Source organism: Phalacrocorax aristotelis, chromosome 1 (assembly GCF_949628215.1).
Source record: "Phalacrocorax aristotelis chromosome 1, bGulAri2.1, whole genome shotgun sequence".
Classification (NCBI taxonomy): domain Eukaryota; kingdom Metazoa; phylum Chordata; class Aves; order Suliformes; family Phalacrocoracidae; genus Phalacrocorax; species Phalacrocorax aristotelis.
This window is the reverse complement of record NC_134276.1, coordinates 1219469-1245035: the sequence shown is the minus strand read 5'-3', so window position 1 is coordinate 1245035 and position 25567 is coordinate 1219469. Positions and strand designations below refer to the sequence as shown.

At 66.7% G+C, this 25567-nt stretch overlaps 1 protein-coding gene across 9 annotated transcripts in view; it reads right to left on the bottom strand.

The window, feature by feature from the left end:
• Positions 1-11958: 11958 nt before the first annotated feature.
• ARAP1 (ArfGAP with RhoGAP domain, ankyrin repeat and PH domain 1) overlaps positions 11959-25567 on the bottom strand; it is a 44080-nt gene continuing 30471 nt past the window's right edge. For 3 of the 9 annotated variants that reach the window (XM_075103677.1, XM_075103592.1, XM_075104029.1), the window contains 14 exons: positions 24332-24437; positions 24031-24178; positions 23717-23800; positions 23475-23543; positions 23196-23313; positions 20949-21062; positions 19019-19161; positions 17722-17754; positions 16475-16557; positions 14777-14827; positions 14366-14429; positions 14043-14198; positions 12791-12829; positions 11959-12636 (listed from right to left, as the gene is read on the bottom strand). In XM_075103677.1, the coding sequence (XP_074959778.1) occupies positions 12812-12829; positions 14043-14198; positions 14366-14429; positions 14777-14827; positions 16475-16557; positions 17722-17754; positions 19019-19161; positions 20949-21062; positions 23196-23313; positions 23475-23543; positions 23717-23800; positions 24031-24178; positions 24332-24437 (1187 nt within the window). In that variant the 3' untranslated portion in view covers positions 11959-12636; positions 12791-12811. Of the gene's footprint in view, positions 12637-12790; positions 12830-14042; positions 14199-14365; positions 14430-14776; positions 14828-16474; positions 16558-17721; positions 17755-19018; positions 19176-20948; positions 21063-23195; positions 23314-23474; positions 23544-23716; positions 23801-24030; positions 24179-24331; positions 24438-25567 lie in introns of those variants that run through there. The other 6 variants (XM_075103855.1, XR_012662373.1, XR_012662381.1 and 3 more) reach the window with 6 other exon arrangements.

Genomic DNA, 25567 nt, shown 5'->3' with positions numbered 1-25567 from the left:
GCAGGGGGGTCTCCCAGAGCCCTGGGATGTTACAGCCACACAACCTGCATCGCTGGCCCTTCTTCCAGGGCTCAGAGCAGGGCTGTGGACCTGCAACGCCTCCCATTTCCAGCCTCTGATCCCGTGGGATGCCCAGTGGCATCTCCCCAGATCGGTAGCGACCCTTCGGGTCCGGGATCGGCTCCCCACGCCGGGGCTGAGCTCCGTGGGCTTTGCCGAGCGCCAACAGCAACAGGTTTGTCACTGGTGGGCCCGCGGGGACAGCGGCGGGCTCTCAGAGCTCCAGGTAGCCATGGAAACCTCCCCGCGGGATGCTGCGCCGATAAATAGCCAATTTAAAGTGATTCTCCTCAAAGAGCTATTTTTTTATATGCATGTGAGCAAGTCCCGATGGTTTTTAAGGTTTTTCCTCTTTTTTTTTTTTTCTTCTCTTTTTTCCTTTTATGTTGCGCTCAAGGTCTGAACGCTGCCATGTGGCGGGGACTCACGACACTTCTTTGTGTCAAACGAAACAAAGCGGGTTTATCCCGGTGGCAGCAAATCTGGAAGCGGGGGGAGAGTGTTCCGCGGGTGCTGGGCCGTGCTCGGCCGCGCGTGCACAGCGCCGCTCCTCAGCCGGGCATTTATTCAGCCACGCAAGCCTGGATAAATAAATGCGTGTGGGTGCACGTGTTCGGATGCCTGGGCACGCATCCCGCCTGTTCGCTCCCGCGCTCCACGCCTGCGTGGAATTGCATGTGCAGACCCGTGCCGGCGCGAGCGGCTGCGTGTGTTAGGGCAGCCGCAGCCTGGCGCGGGCGCCTCTGCAGCTCCAGGCCCTCCCGCTCTGCCACTCGGCGGAATCTCCCAGGGGACGGATCAAGGGGAAAACGGGGGTTTTCGAGTCCCGGCGACCCGCGTTTGCCGCGGGAGGTGACAGCCACCCCCGGCGGCAGCTCGGGCCCCAGGCGGGTGCCACGCAGGCTTCATCCTTCGTGGGTGGAGAAGCAGAGCCGTGCCCTGCTCCTGTAAGGCTGCCAACCAGCTTTGGCTGCAGGAGCAGCCCAGGGCCGTGCTGAGTCAGTAATTAGATATATCTGCACATCCCACATGGTGCACGTGTTCCTGGGGGTCCCACCCTGCTCCCCTGGCACCCATCCCAGCCCCGGACAAGGACGGAGCGGGGAATTCTCCGGGCTGACAACCCCGGAGCATCACTGCGGGGCGGCTGGGGCGGGAGACGACGCTAACAGAGAGATTGAAAGCTCTGTTATTTTTAAATAAATTGCAAATTGATGTCGGCTTAATGGAGGAAGACAAGCCCGGCACCTCGCAGCGAGCGCGACGAAGGCGGGTGAAAACCAGCCCCACACCGCAGCCCCCGGCGGGGCGAGGAGCCGGGGCAACAGCGGCAGCACCGGTGCCCCCCGCAGCCCCACGGTCCCCGGGGAGCAGCACTTCCCGCCTGTCCCCCCACCCCAAAAGAGAGCACTGGCCTTGAGACGGGCCCTTGGGAACCCCACAGTACTGGGGGCACTGGGTTCCTCAGACTGGGAATAGCCCAGCCTGACTCCTGCCTCCGCCACCCACCACCGGCTGGCCTTGGCCATGAGTCCTCGCCCAGCTCCGGTCGTGCTGAGCCAAGGGCAGCCACCCCCACCCAAATACCGCCTTCTCCATCCCCACGAGCCGCCTGGTGCCGAGCCCCCGCCGCCGCCAGTGCCCCCCGGCAGCAGGGAGAGGTGGATCCCCCCATCCCACAGGGGGCATTTCCCCGGGCACAGCCCGCCTCTGCACCCCCTTCTCCCCTGCGCCTGCTCAACATTGATTTAGTGATTTAAATCTCCTTTATTTTTCCTACGAAGCCAGGAGCGGCGAGTGAGCGGCCGCCGGGGAGGGAGAAGGGGAGCGCAGGGAGACGGGGGGAGCGCAGGGATGGATAAAAGGCTTCAAGCAGTGGGGTCCTTCCCCTGCCCCATCACTTTTTGCTCTTAAAACCCTCCAAGTGGCTTTTCTCCCTGTTCCCCACCATGAGGAGCCCCTTCCCCACTATCTGGAGCCCCTTCCCAGCCATCAGGAGCCCCTTCCCACCGCTCTGGCTGGGCTGGGAGCGAGTGGAGCTGCGGGGTGGGTGGGAGACCCTGGATGTCTCTGCCAGGTCTGGGAATGGAGCTGGCGGTTGTGTTTTCAGAGGGTTTCCCCAAATCCTTCCCCAGCTTGAGCCCATTTTATGGATGGGTAAACCGAGAGCGGAGGGAGGTGGTGATCCTCCATCCCTGGTCACCCCATGGTAGCATCCCAAGCAGGGAGGCAGCCCCATGCTCTGATAAAAAACCAGCGATGGGGAAAAGGCAGGAGGGAAAAGAAGGGGGAGATAAATGCGAGAGCGCCTGATAAAAGCCAGTGACAGTTTAATGGGGCTGCTGATGGAATAATGACTGTTTTAAAGTCTGCTGGAGTGTGGCTGCACCTCTATTAAATCCGGGAGCTGATAATCTGCTGAGTTCATTACTGTGGTGGGGGAAAAGCAGCCGCTTGGCTGGCCGTGGTGCCGGGGGCTGAGCTGCCGTGGGTGCGGGATGCACGACGGGGGCAGAGCTGGCCCGGAGTGGGGGGAACCCACGGGGGAGCACGTACGGGTGCCGTAGGATGGCTGTGGCATTGCGCCAGGCTGCCGGCATTACGCAGCCCACCCTGAGGGTAGCCGAAATGAGGAAGGGTGAATATGGGGTGCTCCCCCTCAACAAGAGGCAGCGGTACCTGTCGGGGTGCACGAAGCATCGCCCATTCCTGGCAGCACCCAGGGATCACTGGGGGCATCGAGCTGCTTCTTGGCGGGGGCATCACGGTACTTTCCTACAAGGGACTGGACAGGCAGCCCCCAGAGCAGGCAGCCGCTGGGGCAGGCAGCCCCCAGAGCAGGCAGCTCCAAGTGCAGGCAGCTCCCGGGGCAGGCAGCTCCCAGAGCAGGCAGCTTCCAGTGCAGGCAGCTCCCAGTGCAGGCAGACCCCAGAGCAGGCAGCCCCCGGGGCAGGCAGCTCCCAGAGCAGACAGCTCCCGGGGCAGGCAGCACCCGGGGCAGGCAGCTCCCAGAGCAGGCAGCTCCCAGTGCAGGCAGCACCCGGGGCAGGCAGCTCCCAGAGCAGGCAGCTCCCGGGGCAGGCAGCTCCCAGAGCAGGCAGCACCCGGGGCAGGCAGCTCCCAGAGCAGGCAGCTCCCAGTGCAGGCAGCCCCCGGGGCAGGCAGCACCCGGGGCAGGCAGGCCCCAGAGCAGGCAGCTCCCAGTGCAGGCAGCTCCCGGGGCAGGCAGCTCCCAGAGCAGGCAGCTCCCAGGGCAGGCAGCCCCCGGGGCAGGCAGCACCCGGGGCAGGCAGCTCCCAGAGCAGGCAGCTCCCGGGGCAGGCAGCTCCCGGGGCAGGCAGCTCCCAGTGCAGGCAGCCCCCAGAGCAGGCAGCTCCCGGGGCAGGCAGCTCCCAGTGCAGGCAGCTCCCAGTGCAGGCAGCCCCCGGGGCAGGCAGCCCCCAGAGCAGGCAGCTCCCAGTGCAGGCAGCCCCCGGGGCAGGCAGCCCCCAGAGCATGCAGCTCCCAGTTCAGGCAGCCCCCAGGGCAGGCAGCTCCGGGGCAGGCAGCCCCCAGAGCAGGCAGCTCCGGGGCAGGCAGCCCCCAGAGCAGGCAGCCCCCGGGGCAGGCAGCCCCCAGAGCAGGCAGCTCCCAGGGCAGGCAGCCCCCAGAGCAGGCAGCTCCCGGGGCAGGCAGCCCCCAGAGCAGGCAGCTCCCAGGGCAGGCAGCTCCCAGTGCAGGCAGCTCCCGGGGCAGGCAGCTCCCAGAGCAGGCAGCTCCCAGGGCAGGCAGCCCCCGGGGCAGGCAGCACCCGGGGCAGGCAGCTCCCAGAGCAGGCAGCTCCCGGGGCAGGCAGCTCCCGGGGCAGGCAGCTCCCAGTGCAGGCAGCCCCCAGTGCAGGCAGCCCCCAGAGCAGGCAGCTCCCGGGGCAGGCAGCTCCCAGTGCAGGCAGCTCCCAGTGCAGGCAGCCCCCGGGGCAGGCAGCCCCCAGAGCAGGCAGCTCCCAGTGCAGGCAGCCCCCGGGGCAGGCAGCCCCCAGAGCATGCAGCTCCCAGTTCAGGCAGCCCCCAGGGCAGGCAGCTCCGGGGCAGGCAGCCCCCAGAGCAGGCAGCTCCGGGGCAGGCAGCCCCCAGAGCAGGCAGCCCCCGGGGCAGGCAGCCCCCAGAGCAGGCAGCTCCCGGGGCAGGCAGCCCCCAGAGCAGGCAGCTCCGGGGCAGGCAGCCCCCAGTGCAGGCAGCCCCCAGGGCAGGCAGCCCCCAGAGCAGGCAGCTCCCGGGGCAGGCAGCCCCCAGAGCAGGCAGCCCCCGGGGCAGGCAGCTCCCAGGGCAGGCAGCCCCCAGAGCAGGCAGCCCCCAGTGCAGGCAGCCCCCAGAGCAGGCAGCCCCCAGAGCAGGCAGCCCCCGGGGCAGGCAGCCCCCAGGGCAGGCAGCCCCCGGGGCAGGCAGCTCCCGGGGCAGGCAGCTCCCAGTGCAGGCAGCCCCCAGGGCAGGCAGCCCCCAGAGCAGGCAGCTCCGGGGCAGGCAGGCCCCAGAGCAGGCAGCCCCCGGGGCAGGCAGGCCCCAGAGCAGGCAGCCCCCGGGGCAGGCAGCTCCCAGAGCAGGCAGCCCCCAGGGCAGGCAGCCCCCGGGGCAGGCAGCTCCCAGAGCAGGCAGCTCCCGGGGCAGGCAGCCCCCAGAGCAGGCAGCTCCCAGTGCAGGCAGCCCCCGGGGCAGGCAGCTCCGAGGGCAGGCAGCCCCCAGAGCAGGCAGCCCCCGGGGCAGGCAGCCCCCGGGGCAGGCAGCCCCCAGAGCAGGCAGCTCCCAGAGCAGGCAGCTCCCAGTGCAGGCAGCCCCCAGAGCAGGCAGCCCCCAGAGCAGGCAGCTCCCAGTGCAGGCAGCCCCCAGAGCAGGCAGCTCCCAGTGCAGGCAGCCCCCGGGGCAGGCAGCCCCCGGGGCAGGCAGCCCCCGGGGCAGGCAGGCCCCAGAGCAGGCAGCTCCCGGGGCAGGCAGCCCCCAGAGCAGGCAGCCCCCGGGGCAGGCAGCTCCCAGAGCAGGCAGCCCCCAGAGCAGGCAGCCCCCGGGGCAGGCAGCTCCGGGGCAGGCAGCCCCCAGAGCAGGCAGCTCCCGGGGCAGGCAGCTCCCAGTGCAGGCAGCCCCCAGGGCAGGCAGCCCCCAGAGCAGGCAGCTCCGGGGCAGGCAGCCCCCAGAGCAGGCAGCCCCCGGGGCAGGCAGCTCCCAGTGCAGGCAGCCCCCAGAGCAGGCAGCCCCCAGAGCAGGCAGCCCCCGGGGCAGGCAGCCCCCAGAGCAGGCAGCTCCCAGTGCAGGCAGCCCCCGGGGCAGGCAGCTCCCAGAGCAGGCAGCTCCCAGGGCAGGCAGCCCCCAGTGCAGGCAGCCCCCAGGGCAGGCAGCCCCCAGAGCAGGCAGCCCCCGGGGCAGGCAGCCCCCAGGGCAGGCAGCCCCCAGAGCAGGCAGCCCCCGGGGCAGGCAGCCCCAGGGCAGGCAGCCCCCAGAGCAGGCAGCCCCAGGGCAGGCAGCCCCCAGGGCAGGCAGCATGTGCCTGTAACCCTCACATCGCCACCCCAGAGCCCGTGGGAGCCGGCCAGGGCTGTTTCGGGGAGCTGGGGCCACGGCCCAGCCCTGGGGAGCCGGAGGGGTGTTGCTCAGGAAAGCAAACTCTCGGTTACGATAGACCATGGCAATGTGTTTTATTTACCCTGCACAGCACGGGACTGAGCCCCCTGCCTCAGTTTCCCCCTGTGCAAAGGGATGAGCCCTTGGGGACTCACCCCCTGCCGGCTGAGGTTAGAGGGAAGCCGGGGACTGGCGTTGAGCTCCCTGAGCATCGCCCTCGGCGGCAGGCAAGCTCCTGGCGCGTGCTCTGCGGCCCCTCAGCCGTGTGCTCGGCGCACAAGGCCACCGATGCTCCTGCCAGACCACGGGCACGGCCGCCGCCGGCTCTGCTGCGTGCCCCGGGCTCCCACGGCCTGCGGAGGGGCTAGAAATCACCCTTCGGTGCTAAAACACCGCCGGTGTCGGGCATTTATTAAGTTGTTTGTAAATGACTCCGCAATTAATCACTGCTCTGTGCAAGGTATCACATGGCGCTCGCCCCCGCAGCTCTATATATAGAGGGGAGGTGTAGGTAGGCTCCATCCATCCTGCTCTTGAGAGACAGGCTCTTGGCTGGGCTTCCTCCCCTCGCAGGGCCAAGGCTGAGCACCCCCCAGCTCGGTGCACCTGTGGGGCTGCTGCTGCAAAGCGCCCGGGCCCCTTCGCGCCCTCCCTGGGCTCGGGGACTTTAGGGGGGTCTCCAGCATCGCTGCGGCGTCCCAGCGGCTCCTGCTTGCCCCCAGCTCCCCTCGCGTGGCCCGTCAGCAGCTCCCTGTCCCTCCTTCCCCCAAGGGACCAGGGCGGAGATGAAGGGGACCCCAAATCTCACGTTCGTGGGGTCTGGGGCACGACGGAAAGCAGAGGTCTCGATGTCGGCATCAGCCCCAGCCCGAGCCGCGCGACCGGCCAGACACCGAACGCACGTGCAAATGCCCCGTGCACGAGCAGACGGCAAGCGCGCGTGCAAACCGGGGGGGCTGCGGCGAGGGTGCTGCGGCTGAGCACGTGTGCAGGCCGGGTGCGCACTCAGCGCGCTGCAGGCGTTGAGGGCACGAGCGAAAATGCAGACGCTGAGCACGCGCTGCAGATGCTGAGCGCGTGTTGCATGCATCGAGCACGTGTTGCAGACCCTGAGGATGTGTGGCAGACAGCGTGCACGTTGCAGACACCAAGCACATGTTGCAGACACTGAGCACACGTTGCAGATGCTGAGCATGCATGGTGGACACCAAGATGCTGAGCACGTGTTGCGTGCATTGAGCACGTGTTGCAGACACCAAACGCATTGCAGACAGTGTGCGTGTTGCATACATTGAGCATGTGTTGCACTCCCTGAGCATGCGTTGCAGACACTGAGCACGTTGCATGCACTGAGGACGTTGCAGACACTGAGCATGTGTTGCAGATGCTGAGCATGTGTTGCAGACACTGAAAACGTTGCATGCACTGAGCCTGCGTTCCAGACGCTGAGCACATGTTCCACGCCCTGAGCACGTTGCAGACCCTGAGAGTGCATTGCAGACACCAAGCACGTGTTGCAGACACTGAGGACATGTCGCATGCACTGAGCACATGTTGCAGACACTGAGCATGCGCTGCAGACAGGGAGCACGTTACAGACACTGAGCATGTGTTGCAGATGCTGAGCGTGCGTTGCAGACGCTGCGCACATGTTGCATGCATCGAGCACGTGTTACAGACACCAAACACGCATTGCAGACAGCGTGCACATTGCACACACCGAGCATGTGTTGCAGACACTGAAAACATTGCATGCACCGAGCCTGCATTGCAGACCCTGAGCACATGTTGCATGCCCTGAGCACATGTTGCATGCCCTGAGCGCACATCCCAGACCCGAAGCCCACGTGTGACGTGCACCAACAGGCACTGCAGAAGCCAAGCACGCACGCAGGCTCCAAGCGCCGGGGCCATGCCGGCACACAGCCCACACATCCATCAGGGCCCTGTGCGGCCATCATGGGCAGCCAGCACACCATGGCTCTGCACACACAGCTGGCCTTTCTGCAGGGAGACCCCAGCTCCGGGATGGATTCACACCCTCAAAGGTGTGAATCCAAGCGCAAAGGCCCCGGGCTGGCGTCATCTCACCTGCCTGCGCCTCCACCAAGGTGCCGCAGCAGAAACCTGCAGGCTCCCGTTGCCCAAAGGGCTTTGAGTGTCCAGCAAGAGGTGAGACCCAGACCCGGGTGATGGGGTCGGACGGGGCTGGCTGCGGACAAACCCAAGCGCAGAGGGCAGAAGCAGCCATCGATGGGCGCTCAGCGGGTTCGGGGGCCGGCAGGAGCTCCTGGAACAGGGCAGGGCGAGGGCGGTTGGGTGTCCCGGTGCGGAAAGGATGGGAAGGAGTAGGACAGATGGACAAGGGCATGGCTGGAGGGACAGGTAGGCTGCTGATGGGTGGGTGGATTGATGGGTGGAGGGCTAGAGGAAGGGAGGGACGGGCAGAGGGAGGGATGGAGGCAGGAGCAAAGCTGAGCTCTAAGGCATTTCTTGGTGCATGGCTGGGGTTTGGTGCCAGGCACCGGCTGCCCTGCCTGCACTCCTCTCTGCCTGCAGAGCCCTGGGCACCCGTGGCACCGCAGAAAGGGAGAGGGGACACGGAGCGGGGGGCGGCGGGGGCCCTTCCTCTCTCCCCAACACCCAGGTCCTCAGCCAGGCTCTGCAATGAGGTACCCGAGCCACATGAAAGCAAAGCCTCCCCTTCGCCTCCATCTCGGCAGCTCTGCCACCCCCTGCAGCGCCGCCGCCGCCAACCCACAGCCTGCGGGTGATTGACAGCCCTCTCCCACGCCTGACTCACCACCCGGCCCCCCCCAGTGCGAGGAGGGGGCGGTGGGCCCCCTCCCCCCAGGGCCACCGCAGGCAGCTCAGCTGGGGAGCGATGCTCCCGGCCCTGCGGCTGCACCCAGCTGCCTCCTGCTGCCCACCCAGCCCCTGCATCCATCCCTGCATCCATCCCTGCATCCATCCCTGCATCCCTCCTTGCATCCCTGGATCCCTCCTTGCATCCCTGCATCCATTACTGCATCTCTGCATCCCTGCATCCCTCCCTGCATCCATCCCTGCATCTCTGCATCCCTGCATCCCTCCCTGCATCTCTGCATCCCCGAATCCCTCCCTGCATCCATCCCTGCATCTCTGCATCCCTGCATCCCTCCCTGCATCCCTCCCTGCATCTCTGCATCCCTGCATCCCTCCCTGCATCCCTCCCTGCATCTCTGCATCCCTGCATCCCTCCCTGCATCCCTCCCTGCATCTCTGCATCCCTGCATCCCTCCCTGCATCCATCCCTGCATCTCTGCATCCCTGCATCCCTCCCTGCATCCCTCCCTGCATCCCCCCCTGCATCCCTGTATCCCTGCATCCATCCCTGCGTCCCTCCTTGCATCCCTGCATCCATCCCTGCATCTCTGCATCCCTGTATCCCTCCCTGCATCCCTGCATCCATCCCTGCATCCCTGCATCCATCCCTGCATCTCTGCATCCGTCCCTGCATCCATCCCTGTATCCCTGCATCCGTCCCTGCATCCCTGCATCCCTCCCTGCATCCCCGTATCCCTGCATCCATCCCTGCGTCCCTCCTTGCATCCCTGCATCCCTGCATCCCTGTATCCCTCCCTGCATCCCTGCATCCATCCCTGCACCCCTGCATCCATCCCTGCACCCCTGCATCCATCCCTGCATCTCTGCATCCATCCCTGCATCTCTGCATCCGTCCCTGCATCTCTGCATCCGTCCCTGCATCCATCCCTGTATCCCTGCATCCGTCCCTGCATCCCTGCATCCCTCCCTGCATCCCCGTATCCCTGCATCCATCCCTGCGTCCCTCCTTGCATCCCTGCATCCCTCCCTGCACCCCTGGGGACGCGGGATGCAGAGGCACGGCCACCTCCTGCCACCCAGGCCGAGCCCCAAGGAGGTTCGCAGCAAGGCGGGCTGGGAGGCGGAACTCGAACGGTTTCTTAAGGCAAGGACTAAGGCCGCGGACGCTGGACGGCGGCAGCCACGCGTGGCAGCGCGTGCTGTGGGGCCGAGGGGGCTCGGGGCGCAACCCCCAGGCTGCCGAGCTGCGATGAGCAGCCCGCTCTGCCCGCGCCGAGGGGAAACAGTGGGCAGCTCCTCCCGCCCCTCCGGCTTAAAATGCCCGTCGTGCCTCGCCCTGCAGGGCACCGCGGCCTGAAAGGCGCCCGCAGGCGTGCTCGTGTGCGTGTGCGTGCCTGGCACCCGCACCTTCATGCATGCACACGCGTGCTCCCCATGGCAGCGGCTGTTGCGGAGCAGCATGGAGCGGCCGTGGGTTTAGCGTGGGCTTGGCCATGGGTTTAGGGTGGGTTTGGCCATGGGTTTAGCGTGGGCTTGGCCATGGGTTTAGGGTGGGTTTGGCCAAGGGTTTAGGGTGGGCTTGGCCATGGGTTTAGGGTGGGTTTGGCCATGGGTTTAGCGTGGGCTTGGCCATGGGTTTAGGGTGGGCTTGGCTGTGGGTTTAGCGTGGGCTTGGCCATGGGTTTAGGGTGGGTTTGGCCAAGGGTTTAGGGTGGGCTTGGCCGTGGGTTTAGGGTGGGTTTGGCCAAGGGTTTAGCGTGGGCTTGGCCATGGGTTTAGGGTGGGCTTGGCTGTGGGTTTAGCGTGGGCTTGGCCATGGGTTTAGGGTGGGTTTGGCCAAGGGTTTAGGGTGGGCTTGGCCGTGGGTTTAGGGTGGGTTTGGCCAAGGGTTTAGCGTGGGCTTGGCCATGGGTTTAGGGTGGGCTTGGCTGTGGGTTTAGCGTGGGCTTGGCCATGGGTTTAGGGTGGGCTTGGCTGTGGGTTTAGCGTGGGCTTGGCCGTGGGTTTAGCGTGGGCTTGGCCATGGGTTTAGGGTGGGCTTGGCTGTGGGTTTAGCGTGGGCTTGGCCATGGGTTTAGGGTGGGCTTGGCTGTGGTTTTAGGGTGGGCTTGCTGTGGGTTTGGCCGTGGGTTTAGGGTGGGTTTGGCCATGGGTTTACAGTAGGCTTGGCCATGGGTTTAGGGTGGGCTTGGCCGTGGGTTTAGCGTGGGCTTGGCCATGGGTTTACGGTGAGCTTGCCGTTGGCTTGGCTGTGGGTTTAGTGTGGGCTTGGCCGTGGGTTTAGGGTGAGCTTGCCATGGGCTTGGCCGTGGGTTTAGCATGAGTTTAACACGGATTTAGGGTGAGCTTGCCGTGGGTTTGGCCGTGGGTTTAGCGTGGGCTTGGCCATGGGTTTAGGGTGAGCTTGCCGTGGGCTTGGCCGTGGGTTTAGCGTGGGCTTGGCCATGGGTTTAGGGTGAGCTTGCCGTGGGCTTGGCCGTGGGTTTAGCGTGGGCTTGGCCATGGGTTTAGGGTGAGCTTGCCGTGGGCTTGGCCGTGGGTTTAGCGTGGGCTTGGCCATGGGTTTACGGTGAGCTTGCCATGGGCTTGGCCGTGGGTTTAGTGTGGGCTTGGCCATGGGTTTAGGGTGAGCTTGCCGTGGGCTTGGCCATGGGTTTAGGGTGAGCTTGCCGTGGGCTTGGCCATGGGTTTAGGGTGAGCTTGCCGTGGTCTTGGCCGTGGGTTTAGTGTGGGCTTGGCCGTGGGTTTAGTGTGGGCTTGGCCATGGGTGTAGGGTGGCCTTGCTGTGGGTTTGGCCATGGGTTTAGCGTGGGCTTGGCCGTGGGTTTAGTGTGGGCTTGGCCGTGGGTTTAGTGTCGGCTTGGCCATGGGTTTAGGGTGGCCTTGCTGTGGGTTTGGCCATGGGTTTAGCGTGGGCTTGGCCATGGGTTTAGGGTGGGTTTGGCCGCGGGTTTACAGTGGGCTTGGCTGTGAATTTAGTGTGGTTTAGCCATGGGTTTAGGGTGGATTTAGGCTGAGTTTAGCATGCTTTTGGCCATGGTTTTAGGGTGGGCTTAGCTGTGGGTTTGGCAGTGGGCACAGCCCTGCAGCAAGCACGGGGCTGTGCAATGCATCACCAAGCAGGACCTGGCACGCAGGCACTCCCCTGGGCTGGCCCAGCACCCTGCCCCGGCCCCACAGAGCCCCCGGTGGGTGCCCCCCGCAGCCCCCAGGGCAGTGCCCATCTCCCTGACCTCCCCCCAGCCCCAGTGACCCACAGTGGCAGTCTGGCACGGATCCCAACCCACCACCTGGCCCTCCCACCACCACCCCCAGCACCCCCTGTGCTGCTCGCTGTTCCCTCCCAGCATCACCCATCATCTCGCGAGCACCCAATGGGCGCACCCAGGGCTGTCCCGCTGCACCCACGGGCTCACCAGCTCCCGCCATCCCCCACCCCGGCCACCCGCGCCGCGCGGCCGGCAGAGACCCGGACACCGCCACGCCATTTCCCCAAGACCTTTAATATCATCGAGAGGCGGCGGCGGGAAGAGGGGGCAGCTCCTGCCGCCCCCCACCCTGTGCCCCTCCGCTTCCAGCAGAGGCTGGAGCTGGGGGTGGGGGGCAGAGGCTGGATGCACCCCCTCCCCAGTTTGGGGGGGATGCAGAGGCCCTTGCCACCCTGCCCAGCGTGGAGGGGACCCATGGGAGCGCTGTGATGCCGGTGCCCGGAGCCAGGCGCGCATCCCACGGGAAAGGCCACTCCCGCCTTATCATTTTAAAGGAAGATACTTAAAAATAGAAAGAGGAGGAGGAAAAGCCAAAGTCCCCGGCCGCAGCCGCCATCCCACGGCCGTGCCGGGGCGCCTGGCCGGGCTCTGTCTCTCCGCCCGGAGCTCGGAGCAGAAGCGGCAGCCGAAAGCAGCCGGGATGCGGGGTCGGGTGGGCCGGTGCTGCCTGGTCCCCGCGGGCTGCCTGGCCGTGGCTCCCCAGACCCGCTCTGCCGGTGGGTGGGTGGGTGGGTGGCCTCGCTGCCATTTCCCCTCCTGGCTGCCCGTGGGTCATCACGGAGGGAGGCAAGAGGGCCCGGCGGGGGCTCCGGAGCCAGCGGGACCCCCCCCGGCCGGTGTCGGGGTGCAGGGCTGGCGCGGCTCCCCGAGGGCTGCGCTGCTCACAGACGAACCTGCGGCGCGAGCGGAGGGCAAAGGGTCGGCGAAGGGGAAGGGGCTGCCGCCTTCATCCCCCCTCCCCACCTTGCGGGGGGACGCGCGTGGCGGGCCACCACCGTGTGCCCCTGAGCTGGGGGGGGGCAGGGGCAGGGGGTGCGGGACGCTCACCCGGCGTGTCAGGCCTCCAGCTCAGACGTTTCGCAGGAGCTGGGGACAGAGAGCAGACGGGTCCCCGTTAGTCCCCAGCCTCGTCCACCTCTGGGGGTCACCGGCAGCGCAGCCCCCCCCCCCAGGGGGGGATGCACCAAGGGTTGGGGGAGAAAACCCAGGGCAAGGGGAACCACCGTCCCCCCGGCACGTCCCCTGAGCAGCCGGTACGAGGGGACGCTGCGGTCGCAGCTGCTCCATCCCACCCAGGACCACCCAGCATGGCACCAGTGGGGGACCCCCACAGCACCATCCCCTGGGAGCCCCAGGGTGCTGCTCCCTCACCCCGGGCCCTTGGGGTCCAGAGCCCCCCTGCCAGGGGTGGGGGGTCCGGCGCGGAGCAGGGCAGGGATGGCCGTGCCTCGCACGCTGGCACACGCACACGGGGAAGCACAGCCCACGGCGAAGCCCCGGAGGAGCTTCCCTGCCATCCCCCCCGTTATAAACCTGAGCCTGGGTGGGGGTCCTGGGGCAAGGCTCCCCTGCAGACCCAGTCCCAGGGGACAGGCACGAGGTGGGGGGGGGCACTGGGGCAGTGATGCTGCTGCCTGGGGCACCTTGGGGCACCCTCGGATGCCCCTCGGGCGATGCACAGTCGATGCCGGCAGCGGGGACCCCCCCCAACCCCGGCACAGCCACGTCCTCAGGTTTATAACAGCAACGAGGGCCCAAGGGATCGGCTCGTCGCGGTGGAGCTGGAGCAGCTCTGCCCCACCACCGGCCAGCAGCACCAGCGGGCCCCACGGCTCAGCAAGGCTCCCACACCCACAGCCAACACCGGCACGGCACAGGGCGGGGGGGCACCCGGCGTGCGACACCCCCCCGGCAGGACGGCTGTTGCACGGACAGACAGACAGCAGGCCAACAGGAGGGGAGGCTGATTTTGTGGCCAGAAATCACCTCTGTTATAGGAAAAAATCAGGAGCCTGGCAGCATCCCTTCTTCTTGCATCACACGGTTCGGGGCACCCCGGCACCCAGGAGACCACCCGCCACCCCCAATGCTGATGGGGCACCCAAAGGATCCGCCCCCCCCACCCCCCAAAGCTCTCTCCGGGGTGACCGGAGGCTGATGCTGGTACAAAAGGAATGGGAGCAGGGACATCTCCCCCAGGTTTGGGGGAGAAGGACCCCCCCCCCCGCGTGTGATGCAGGGGAGATGCGCGCCCCGCGCAGAGGGGTTCCCCCCCCGGCGCCCCCCTCGTCTCACTCACGGTTAGCGGGTCAGTAGCAAAAGCAGCCACACTGTTCCTCATCTCACTCTCATTGCCCCGCAGCGGGATGAGGGAGATGTTACCCAACCTGGAGTCCTGCTGCGACCGCGACGCCCGCACCTTGGAGGTCTCCGAGGGCCACAGGGCCCCCCCGTTCTGGGGACGGAGGGTGGAGGAAGGCTCAAGACCGGCTTTTCGGTCTGCAGCCACCCAGGGATCTCGCCTCCGCCCCGGGGTGCTGATTTTTAGGGACGCTTGGGTCCCCCAAAGGGTTCCTGCTCGGTGAGCATCCCTCCAGGGCTGCCCCCGTGCCCGCTCCCTACCTGCACATGGAGGAAGGTGGCGAACCACTCCCGCAGATCGGCCTGGGTGTCGCAGCACAGGTACCTGCGGGGGCACAGCGTCAGCGGCCGGCGGGGACGGCGGGGTGCAGCTGCGGGGGACGGCGGGGACGCGCCTCTGCCCGCCTCGGGGTCACCCGGCTGCTCCAGGCACCGCGTGGGGACGGAGACGCGGCCCCAGGCCCTGCTTTGCACGGGGGTCTCGCAGACCCCCTGGGGACCGAAGGGGACTTGGTTGACAGTCCCCGAGTGGGTCTGTGGGCACCCAGCCAGGCTCTGCCCACAGAAACCCCCATCTACGTCCCCCTGGCTCTGGAGAGCAGCCCCCGCGGCAGCATGTCTGTCTGTCCTGGGGGATGAGTTTCGCCTCCCTGTGTCCACCCCTGCCCTTACCATTGCTGCTTCTCGTGCTTCTCGTTTTCATAGAAGACTGTGAAGCCCCAGCTGGAAGGGGAGAAGTGAAAGGGTGAAGACCAACGTCCCGGGCTGCCCTGCCCTCGGCTCCAGCACTCCCGGTGGGAAAGTACCCCTGCGAACGCCCCCACCCCTGCAAACCCCCGGTCCCTGGAAACCCCACGTATCTGCTAACACCCCTGTCCCTGCTAACACCCCTGCCCTGCAAAACCCCCATCCCTGCAAACCCTATGTCTCTGCAAACACCCCATTCCCAGCAAAACCCCATCGCTGCAGACCCCCCGTCTCTGCAAACCCCACATCCCTGCAAACCCCACGTCCCTGCAAACCCCATGTCCCTGCGAAGCCCACATCCCTGCAAACCCCCCCGTGCCTGCAAACCACCTCTGCTCCTGCAGCCACCCGCAGCCCTGCCAGCCCCCTGTACCCCTGCAAGCTGCCTCCCTCCCTGCAGAGCACCCGCGGCTCCGCAAGCCTCGGCAGCCCTGCGCCGCTCGGCGCACAGCGCGGCTTCCCATCGGGCTGAGCAGCGCAACGCAGCGCTACGCAGCGATTCAGGGCCAGTAAAGCAGCCGGCAACAGCCCCGAGTCCTTCCCAGTTTGCCCCAGTTTGCAGCCCAGCGGGCCAGGCGCAGGCACAGCTCTCTGAGCCGGCCCTTTGGATGGTGGCATTGCTTTCATGGTCATGGTCAGCCTCCTCTCACCCCTCCCCGGGCCTCAGCGTGACCTCGCAAGGCCTGGCAGGGCACCAACCTCCCGCCAGCGCCGGGGGGAGCCCCCCAGCCCCAGCCCCAAGCCCCAGCCTCTCCCAGCGCACCCCGGCACCGCAGCACCTAGACCCCCAGCAGTGCTCAGGGCCACGGCCTTGCACATGCACGTGCACCCACAGGTGCACACACGCAAGTTTCCTTCCCCCACGGCGGAGGGTGGCCCAGGAGCACGTGGGTTTGAAGCCTCGCAGCACGCCCGCGCGGCTCATCGTGCACACACAGGCCTGCGCTCGCACTCGTGGGCGCACACACGTGTACGCGTGGGCGTGCACTGCACGCGCACACCCGCAAACATGCACGTGCACTCACGGGCGCACACGCACGCACAGGGTGACATGCATGCACACACCCACGTGCACACACCCACACGCGTGCACATACGCATAGGCGTGTGCACACGCGCACACCCACATGTGCCGATGCGCTCATATGCATATGCACACGCACAGACACGCATGCACACAGATGCTGACATGCACGCACGCATTCCCACGCCCCCCGAGAAGTACAGTGGCACCCCCCCAAGCACACGCACACATGCTCCCCGCGGTCTCCCTCCCACCCCCGCGCCGGGCCCCCACGGACCCCCCCGGAGCCCCCCAAGCTGGCAGCGGCTGGCACAGGCTCCTGCGAGGCTGCTCTGACACCTGCTGGCAGGAGACGGGGCTCGGCAGCCAGAGTGTCCCCATCCTCGTCCCTGTCCCCATCCCCATCCCCGTCCCTGTCCCCGTCCCCGTCCCCATCCCCATCCCATCCCCATCCCCATCCCATCCCCATCCCATCCCCATCCCCATCCCCATCCCCATCCCATCCCCATCCCCATCCCATCCCCATCCCATCACCATCCCCATCCCATCACCATCCCCATCCCACCCCCAGCCCACCCGGGCACTGCGTTGCCTCTCACCACGTCGGGGGCCGAAGCTTCTTCTTAACGCCCAGGTAGACCTTCAGGTTCCTGACGGGCCATTCCTTCTCCGGCTTGTGGCTCTGGGGGTGGGGACAGAGGCACCCAGCGCTGGGTTGGGGGATGCCTGACCCTTTTGGACCCGCCCCCCCCGCCCCGCTGTGGCCCACGCCACCGGGGTGGAGTTCGTCCCGCCGGCTTGCAGGCAGAAGCCGTAGGGATGCGGCGATGGGGAAGGGGCTGAGCCCAGAGCTGGGCTTGCCAAGGACGAGGGTGAAGCCCAGGACGGAGCAGAGCAAAGGGCAGCGCCAAGGGCAGGGGCGGCGGGTAGCGGGGATGCAGGAGGCCTCTCCCTGCGGGAGGGACCCCAGGGATGGTGCCGGTCGCCTTCGGAGCTGGGACCAGCACCCGCGCGTTGTCTTGGGGTCTGGAGAGCCTGGCTCTAGACACCCACCACGGGGACACCCGCGTCACCCCACTCCTCGGCATCACGGCCACAGCAGCAGCAGCTGCATCCCCGAGAGATGCTCAGCCGGCATCTCGCTCTGCCCCGACCGCATCCCCAAAGGTCCCACCGCCGGCACAGCGTGGCAGGCAGGCACCTCTCCGCGGCGGCTCGAGATGGGTGGCCTGACTCCCCCGGTCCCACTGCCGCGGCAGCCCTGGCGTCCCCCACCGCCGGCAGACGTTTCGAGGTGGGCGAAGCCCCTCAGCACCCTCCCGCCTCGCCCGGGCCTTCCCCGGCGCTGGCTGGGTCTCGCCACGCCGCACGAGCCGTGTCCCGGCAGTGGGTGACACGACGGGGACCCCCGGGAACCCTCCCGTACAGGCACCCGCCGGTGTTCACGTGCAAGCAGCGTGACTTACAAGCGCCCGATCCAATGCCCTTGGGATGGGGGAGCCAGCTCAGCCCATCCCCCCTGCACCCCAGGTACCGGGGGCCAGCCCTTGCACCCCCTTCCCCAACTCCAGCTGCCTGGAGCATGGGGCGGCGGCACCCCAAAATCGAGGGGCCCCGGATAACAGGGGTGCAAGCTGATGCGCCCCCAATGCCAGGGGCTAACGGGGGCAGCTCGGGCACGCGCAGCACCCCATCGCCTGGGGCTGCCGCGTCCCCGAGCGCGCAGGGATGGGCACACGCGTGCTGTGGGATTGGATTTGGGATCGACCCTGGGCAGCCTTGTAAGGGCAGAGGGAGCAGGAGCCCCTGTGCGCCCTGGCTGAGGCCCCCGGCCTCCTCTGCTTACGTTCTCCAAGGGGGGGGTCTGCTGCTTCAGGCTCTGTTCAACAGAGGAGGGGGATTAAAGCAGACAGGGAGGATGTGGAGAAGTGGGAGAGTGGACCACCCCCCTGAAGACCCTGAGACGCCTACGGGCATGGGAGGGGTGCGGAGGCACCAAGGGTGGGGTGTTGGACATGGGGGACAGGACAGGGGGAGCTGGGACCAGAGACGGGGAGCAGATGTCCCAGCACGGCCACGGTGCCACCATCCCCTGCCTGAGCCCTTGCCCTGACTCAGAGCCAGCTCCGGTCCTGCTCTGGGAACGCTCCAGGTCTGGGAGCGACAGCACTTCTGGGGTCAACACATTGCTCCGGCAACAACTGCCGTGCCAGCCCATCCCTGCCTGCAGCACCTGTGCTGTGCCAGCCCATCCCTGCCTGCAGCGCCCGTGCTGTGCCAGCCCATCCCTGCCTGCATCGCCCATGCCGTGCCAGCCCATCCCTGCCTGCATCGCCCATGCCGTGCCAGCCCCATCCCTGCCTGCATCGCCCATGCCGTGCCAGCCCATCCCTGCCTGCAGCACCTGTGCTGTGCCAGCCCATCCCTGCCTGCAGCGCCCGTGCCATGCCAGCCCATCCCTGCCTGCAGCACCTGTGCCGTGCCAGCCCATCCCTGCCTGCAGCGCCCGTGCCGTGCCAGCCCATCCCTGCCTGCAGCGCCCGTGCCATGCCAGCCCATCCCTGCCTGCATCGCCCATGCCGTGCCAGCCCCATCCCTGCCTGCATCGCCCATGCCGTGCCAGCCCATCCCTGCCTGCAGCACCTGTGCTGTGCCAGCCCATCCCTGCCTGCAGCGCCCGTGCCGTGCCAGCCCATCCCTGCCTGCAGCACCTGTGCCGTGCCAGCCCGCACAGATCCCCAGCAGCAGGGCTGTCCCGCATCCTCACGACTCCCGGCACAGGGTGACAAGAGCGCACAACTGGAAGGGAAGGCGGGCAGGGGACGGGAAGGCAGGCAGGGGACGGGAAGGCGGGCAGGGGACGGGAAGGCAGGCAGGGGATGCAAAGGCGGGCAGGGGACGGGAAGGCAGGCAGGGGATGCAAAGGCGGGCAGGGGACGGGAAGGCGGGCAGGGGACGGGAAGGCAGGCAGGGGATGCAAAGGCGGGCAGGGGACGGGAAGGCAGGCAGGGGACGGGAAGGCGGGCAGGGGACGGAAGGCAGCCAGGGGATGCAAAGGCGGGCAGGGGATGCGAAGGCGGGCAGGGGACGGCAGTGCTGCTCGCAGGCAGCACTGCTCGCAGGCAGCAACAGGCAGGGCTCACCCGCACTTCCTTGTAGAGGCGCAGGCAGGTGTGGTTGAGGATGAAGTAGCGGTCGTGGAAGCCGGTGCTCAGGCCGAGCCCCAGCAGGTTCCTCTCCTCCCGGAACTTCATCATGCCGTGCTTGCAGTCGCCCACTCTGCTGGCTGGGGGCACACGCCTGAGCGGCTCCGGCCCCCCAGCGGGGTCAGGCCCCCCAAGAAGGGCGCGGGGTGTGGGTAGACCCAGTCTCGCAGGGTGGTAGCATGGAAAACCCCCTCCTCGCCCCCAGCACCACAGCCCACCGGCTGCTGCCTGCTCCCAGCCCAGGCAGGGCAGGCAGGAGCGTGCCCCCCGCATCCAGCCACGAGCCCATACTGGGAGGCTCCCAGCCATGTGCTGCCTGCAGGGTTGGGCAGGACGCAGCCCTGGGATGGCTAATCCCATGGGGATTCTCTGCAGGGTCACAGCAGGCAGGGCAGGGAGCTGTTCCCATCCCATCCCATCCCCATCCCATCCCATCCCCATCCCCATCCCCATCCCCATCCCCATCCCCATCCCCATCCCATCCCCATCCCCATCCCATCCCCATCCCCATCCCCATCCTCATCCCCATCCCAACCCATCCACAGCCCCATCCCCATCCCCATCCCCATCCCATCCATCCCCATCCCCATCCCCATCCCCATCCCCATCCCCATCCCCATCCCATCCCCATCCCCATCCCCATCCTCATCCCCATCCCAACCCATCCACAGCCCCATCCCCATCCCCATCCCAATCCCCATCCCCATCCCCATCCCCATCCCCATCCCCATCCCCACCCCCATCCCCATCCCCGCCCCCATCCCATCCCATCCCCATCCCATCCCCATCCCCATCCCCATCCCATCCCCATCCCCATCCCATCCCCATCCCCATCCCCATCCCCATCCCCATCCTATCCCCATCCCCATCCCCATCCCATCCCCATCCCATCCCATCCCCATCCCCATCCCATCCCCATCCCCATCCCAATCCCCATCCCCATCCCCATCCCCATCCCCGCCCCCATCCCCATCCCCGCCCCCATCCCATCCCATCCCCATCCCATCCCATCCCCATCCCCATCCCCATCCCCATCCCATCCCATCCCCATCCCCATCCCCACCCCCATCCCCATCCCATCCCCATCCCATCCCATCCCCATCCCATCCCAATCCCCATCCCCATCCCCATCCCCATCCCCATCCCATCCCATCCCCATCCCCATCCCCATCCCATCCCATCCCCATCCCCATCCCCATCCCCATCCCCATCCCATCCCATCCCCATCCCCATCCCCATCCCATCCCATCCCCATCCCATCCCCATCCCCATCCCCATCCCCATCCCCATCCCATCCCCATCCCCATCCCCATCCCCATCCCCATCCCCATCCCATCCCATCCCCATCCCCATCCTCATCCCCATCCCAACCCATCCACAGCCCCATCCCCATCCCCATCCCAATCCCCATCCCCATCCCCATCCCCATCCCCATCCCATCCCATCCCCATCCCCATCCTCATCCCCATCCCAACCCATCCACAGCCCCATCCCCATCCCCATCCCAATCCCCATCCCCATCCCCACCCCCATCCCCATCCCCGCCCCCATCCCATCCCATCCCCATCCCATCCCATCCCCATCCCCTCCCCATCCCCATCCCCATCCCCATCCCCATCCCACCCCCACCCCCATCCCCATCCCATCCCCATCCCCATCCCCATCCCATCCCCATCCCATCCCCATCCCATCCCCATCCCCATCCCATCCCCATCCCCATCCCCATCCCATCCCAATCCCCATCCCCATCCCCATCCCCATCCCCATCCCATCCCATCCCCATCCCCGTCCCCATCCCATCCCACCCCATTTCACCCCCTCCCCTCCCTCCCCTCCCCACCAGGGCCGAGGCTCCCCGGCCCCTCACCGAGGTAGATGAGCATGTTCTCCATGGACACCTGCTTCTTCACCACCAGGTAACTCTCCGTCCCCAGGCAGTGCAAAATGGGCAGGACTTTTTCCGAGTAGTGCAAGGGCCGTTCTGGCGGGCAGGGGGACAGGCAGGGCTCAGGCAGCAGCCCTGGGGGCTGCTACTCACCAAGGGGGGGTCGCGCGTGTGTCCTGAGGGCCTGCCAGGGTCCCTCCTGCCCCCGAGCAGGCCTCCCACCCAGCACCATCCCCTTTTCGCTGCATTCATTTCACCCTGCTGCTGCTGCCTGCTAATTGTCCCCTGGGGAGGTGACTTTTGGCCCGCGGTACGTGAGCAGCGGGGCCTGCGGGGACTGCAAGGTGGCAAAGGAACGAATGCCAAGAGATTTTGCAACTGCAAAACATGTATGTTTTGAAACCGTAGACCGCCGTAGGCAGGGCGTAATCTGCACATGTGCTTGCAAAAATATGCGCCGAGATATTTCAAACACGCACGTTTCTATGCAAGCAAAGGGCGAGTCAAGGTTTTCATACAAGTTCAGAGGTGAATGTTCAATTTTAGGCTCATTTTAGCCCCTGCGCAGCCTGAGGATCCCTTTTTTTCTAAGGGCTTAGTGGTGCTTGGCTGGGCACGGCGCTTCCCCGAGCGCAGAGGGGGGAAGCAGCACCCACCCTTTGCCAAGGGGAGCCTGAGCTTGACGGCTTGGGGTTGGCAAGGACTGAACCATCCCACCAGGGCCTTACAGTGGTGCCCAGCACGCTGCTGGGCTCAGCATCGTGCCCATCTCCCTGCCAGGCACGGCCCCCGGCCGCGCTCAGCCCCCCAGAGCCCGCAGCAGGGGCTCGCCCTGCTCACGCCAAGCTCTTCCTTGCTGCTGCCTACGGGCACCCCAGGGTGGCCCGAGAACCCGGACACCCCCTGCCAGGTTTCAAAGGCACCTGAACCCCTAAGGATGTGGGGAGCAGGCGCCCTGGGGGTCCTGGCCCACGCCACCGGCCCCTCTGCAGCGCTCAGCCACGTGCAACCTGGGTTGCGCGAGCAGAGCTGCGGCGCCACAGCTGGCCTCCCCCGAGCACCCGGAGCCCGTCCCAGCATTGCTCTGTGGTGCAGTCCCATGGCAGCCTGCTCGTCCCATCCCTTCCCCCATCTCCACCACCTTCACCTCCATCCCCACCATCTCCACCTCCATCCCCATCTCCACCTCCATTCCCATCTCCACCTCCATCCCCACCACTATCTCCACCTCCATCCCCACCACTATCTCCACCTCCATCCCCATCTCCACCTCCATCCCCACCATCTCCACCTCCATCCCCATCCCATTCCCATCTCCACCTCCTTCCCCACCATCTCCACCTCCTTCCCCACCATCTCCACCTCCATCCCCACCATCTCCACCTCCATCCCCACCTCCACCTCCATCCCCATCTCCACCTCCATCATCTCCACCTCCACCTCCATCCCCACCATCTCCACTTCCATCCTCATCCCTGCCTCCATCCCCATCCCATCCCATCCCCATCCCCATCCCCATCCCCATCCCCATCCCCATCCCATCCCCATCCCCATCCCCATCCCATCCCATCCCCATCCCCATCCCCATCCCCATCCCCATCCCCATCCCCATCCCATCCCATCCCCATCCCCATCCCCATCCCCATCCCATCCCACCCCCATCCCCATCCCCTTCCCATCCCCATCCCATCCCCATCCCCATCCCCATCCCATCCCCATCCCCATCCCCATCCCCATCCCCATCCCCATCCTCTCCCCATCCCATCCCCATCCCCATTCCATCCCCATCCCCATCCCATCCCCATCCCATCCCATCCCCATCCCCATCCCCATCCCATCCCATCCCCATCCCCATCCCCATCCCATCCCCATCCCCATCCCCATCCCCATCCCATCCCACCCCCATCCCCATCCCCTTCCCATCCCATCCCATCCCCATCCCCATCCCCATCCCCATCCCCATCCCCATCCTCTCCCCATCCCATCCCCACCCCCATCCCATCCCCATCCCCACCCCCATCCCATCCCCATCCCCATCCCCATCCCCATCCCATCCCCACCCCCATCCTCATCCCCATCCCATCCCCATCCCATCCCCATCCCCATCCCCATCCCATCCCATCCCCATCCCATCCCATCCCATCCCCATCCCATTCCCGTCCCCATCCCATCCCCATCCCATTCCCGTCCCCATCCCCATCCCCACCACCCTCATGCCTCCGCACCGACCTGCCTCCTCCCTCTCGTTCACTTCGAAGCAGCTCCAATAGTCCTTCTCCTTCATGACGATTTTCCGCCGGTCGAGGATCTCAAAGGTGAGCTCCTCGGCTGTCATGGCAGCCGGGATCTGGGAGGGAGGGACGGACAGAGGGGACAGGTCTCCAGCAGCCGGTGCCCGGGGCCGTTCCACCCTCACGCCGCAGAGGTGCCGGCTCGGAGCGCGCCCGCAGGGGTCTGGGCACGCGACGGGGGGTCCCTGCCCTCTGCGCCCTCCGCCCCACTGCTCACCTTGACGTGCTGCTCTGCCTCCGTCTTCTTCTCCTCCAGGTAGACGGTGCAGATGAAGTCCCCGGCTTGCTGGAGGGCAACGGGAAAGCACTTCAACCTGCAGCTTCCCACCCGTGGGCTAAATCCCCCCGACCCAGCAGGGACACCCCCTGCCTGGGGCATTTCCAGGAGACGCTGGAGCAGGCGGTGGGGGCCCCACGTGAAGAGGGTGCCCCAGGAAGGCCCCCACGTCCAGGACCCACCTGTGTCCCACTGGACGCTGCCTCCCGCATCTTCATGATGGCCGTGATCTCGTCCTGCTGCTTCTTCATCTCTTGGTCATTGACCTGCCGAGGAAGAAGAGCCCAGGGAGTCCCCAGGGGAATCTGCTCCCCTTCCCAGCAGTGCCGGCACCTCCAGGCTCGGGGGTCTCCAGGGTTTGCAGGGACTTGGACCCCCCTCCCCTCCTCTGCGAAGCGAGATGTCTGCACAGAGTGGATCCAGCTTCCTCCTTCCACCTCCCTGCCCCCCGGGAACGTCCACACAAGGGCCTGATCCAGAGCGGGGATGAACCTACGTTAAAGATCTTCACGTAGTGGCTGATGAGGTCCTCCACCACGCGGCCTGCCTTGTAGTCCTTCCCATCTGTCTGGAAGAGCGTGGGCCCGAAGACGATGGCCAGGTTGTGCGTGTTCATCTGGTTCTCCCCGGAGAAGCGCTGAACCCTGCGGGGAACCCCGTTACGATTCCTTGCTCGGGATGTCAGCCAAGGGATGAAGGCTCTCCTCCGCCCCACAGCCTCCCCAGGACCCCGCAGCCACGGGGGGCTCCGGGAGCCTGGGCTCTGCCGTGCCGCGGACCCACCGCCCGCGCCGTACCGAAAGAGGTGGTTGATGAGCGCCTTCAGCGTGGCGCGGTTCACCGTGGGGAGGGTGCCCAGGAGCCGCCGGTACTCGCCAATCTTCGCCTCCTCGTCCTCCAGCGCTGCGAGAGGGGCGGGAGGGAGAGGATGAGCGCGAAGGGGCGCGATGGTGAGATTAAGACTCACGGTCCCACCATCCCGTCCAGACTCCACCTCGGACCCTCCTGTCCCACTGTGGGGATGGAGCACCCCAGCTCCACGGGGCCAGAGTACCCCAGCTCCATGGGGCTGGAGCTTCCCAAGGTCCATGGGGCCAGAGCATCCCCGCTTTGTGGGGCCAGAGTGTCCCACACCCACTGGGTTGGAGCACCCCAGCTCCATGGGGCTGGAGCATCCCAGCTCGCCAGGGCCACAGCATCCCAGTTCCAAAAGACCACAGCATCCCACCTCTGTGGGGCCAGAGTGTCCCAGCTCCACTGGGCTGGAGCATCTCAGCTCTGTGGAGATGGAGCTACACAGGAGCTCAGCTCAGCTCAACAGGGCACAGAGCATCCCAGCTCTGTGGGGTGGAGCTTCCCGAGGTCCACAGGGCCAGAGCATCCCAGCTCTGTGGGGCTGGAGCTTCCCGAGGTCCACAGAGCCAGAGCATCCCAGCTCTGTGGGGCTGGAGCTTCCCGAGGTCCACAGAGCCAGAGCATCCCAGCTCTGTGGGGCCAGTGTCCCACCTCCACTGGGCCAGAGCATCCCAGCTCAACAGGGTTGGAGCATCCCAACGCTGGAGCATCCCAGCTCCATGGGGCCGGAGCATCCCAGGGCTGGAGCATCCCAGCTCCATGGGGCCGGAGCATCCCAGGGCTGGAGCATCCCAGCTCCATGGGGACAGGGTGTCCCAGCTCCACTGGGCTGGAGCATCTCAGCTCTGTGGAGATGGAGCTACACAGGAGCTCAGCTCAGCTCAACAGGGACAGAGCATCCCAGCTTCATGGGGTGGAGCTTCCCAAGGTCCGTGGGGCCAGAGCATCCCAGCTCTGTGGGGCTGAAGCATCCCAGCTCCATGGGGCCAGAGCATCCCGGTTCCAAAGGGTCAGAGCATCCCAGCTCCATGGGGCCAGAAAGTCCCACATCCACTGGGCTGGAGCATCCCAACGCTGGAGCATCCCAGCCCCGTGGGGCCGGAGCATCCCAGCCCCGTGGGGCCGGTGCATCCCAGCACCATGGGGCCGGCGCATCCCAGCTGCACAGCACCATGGCT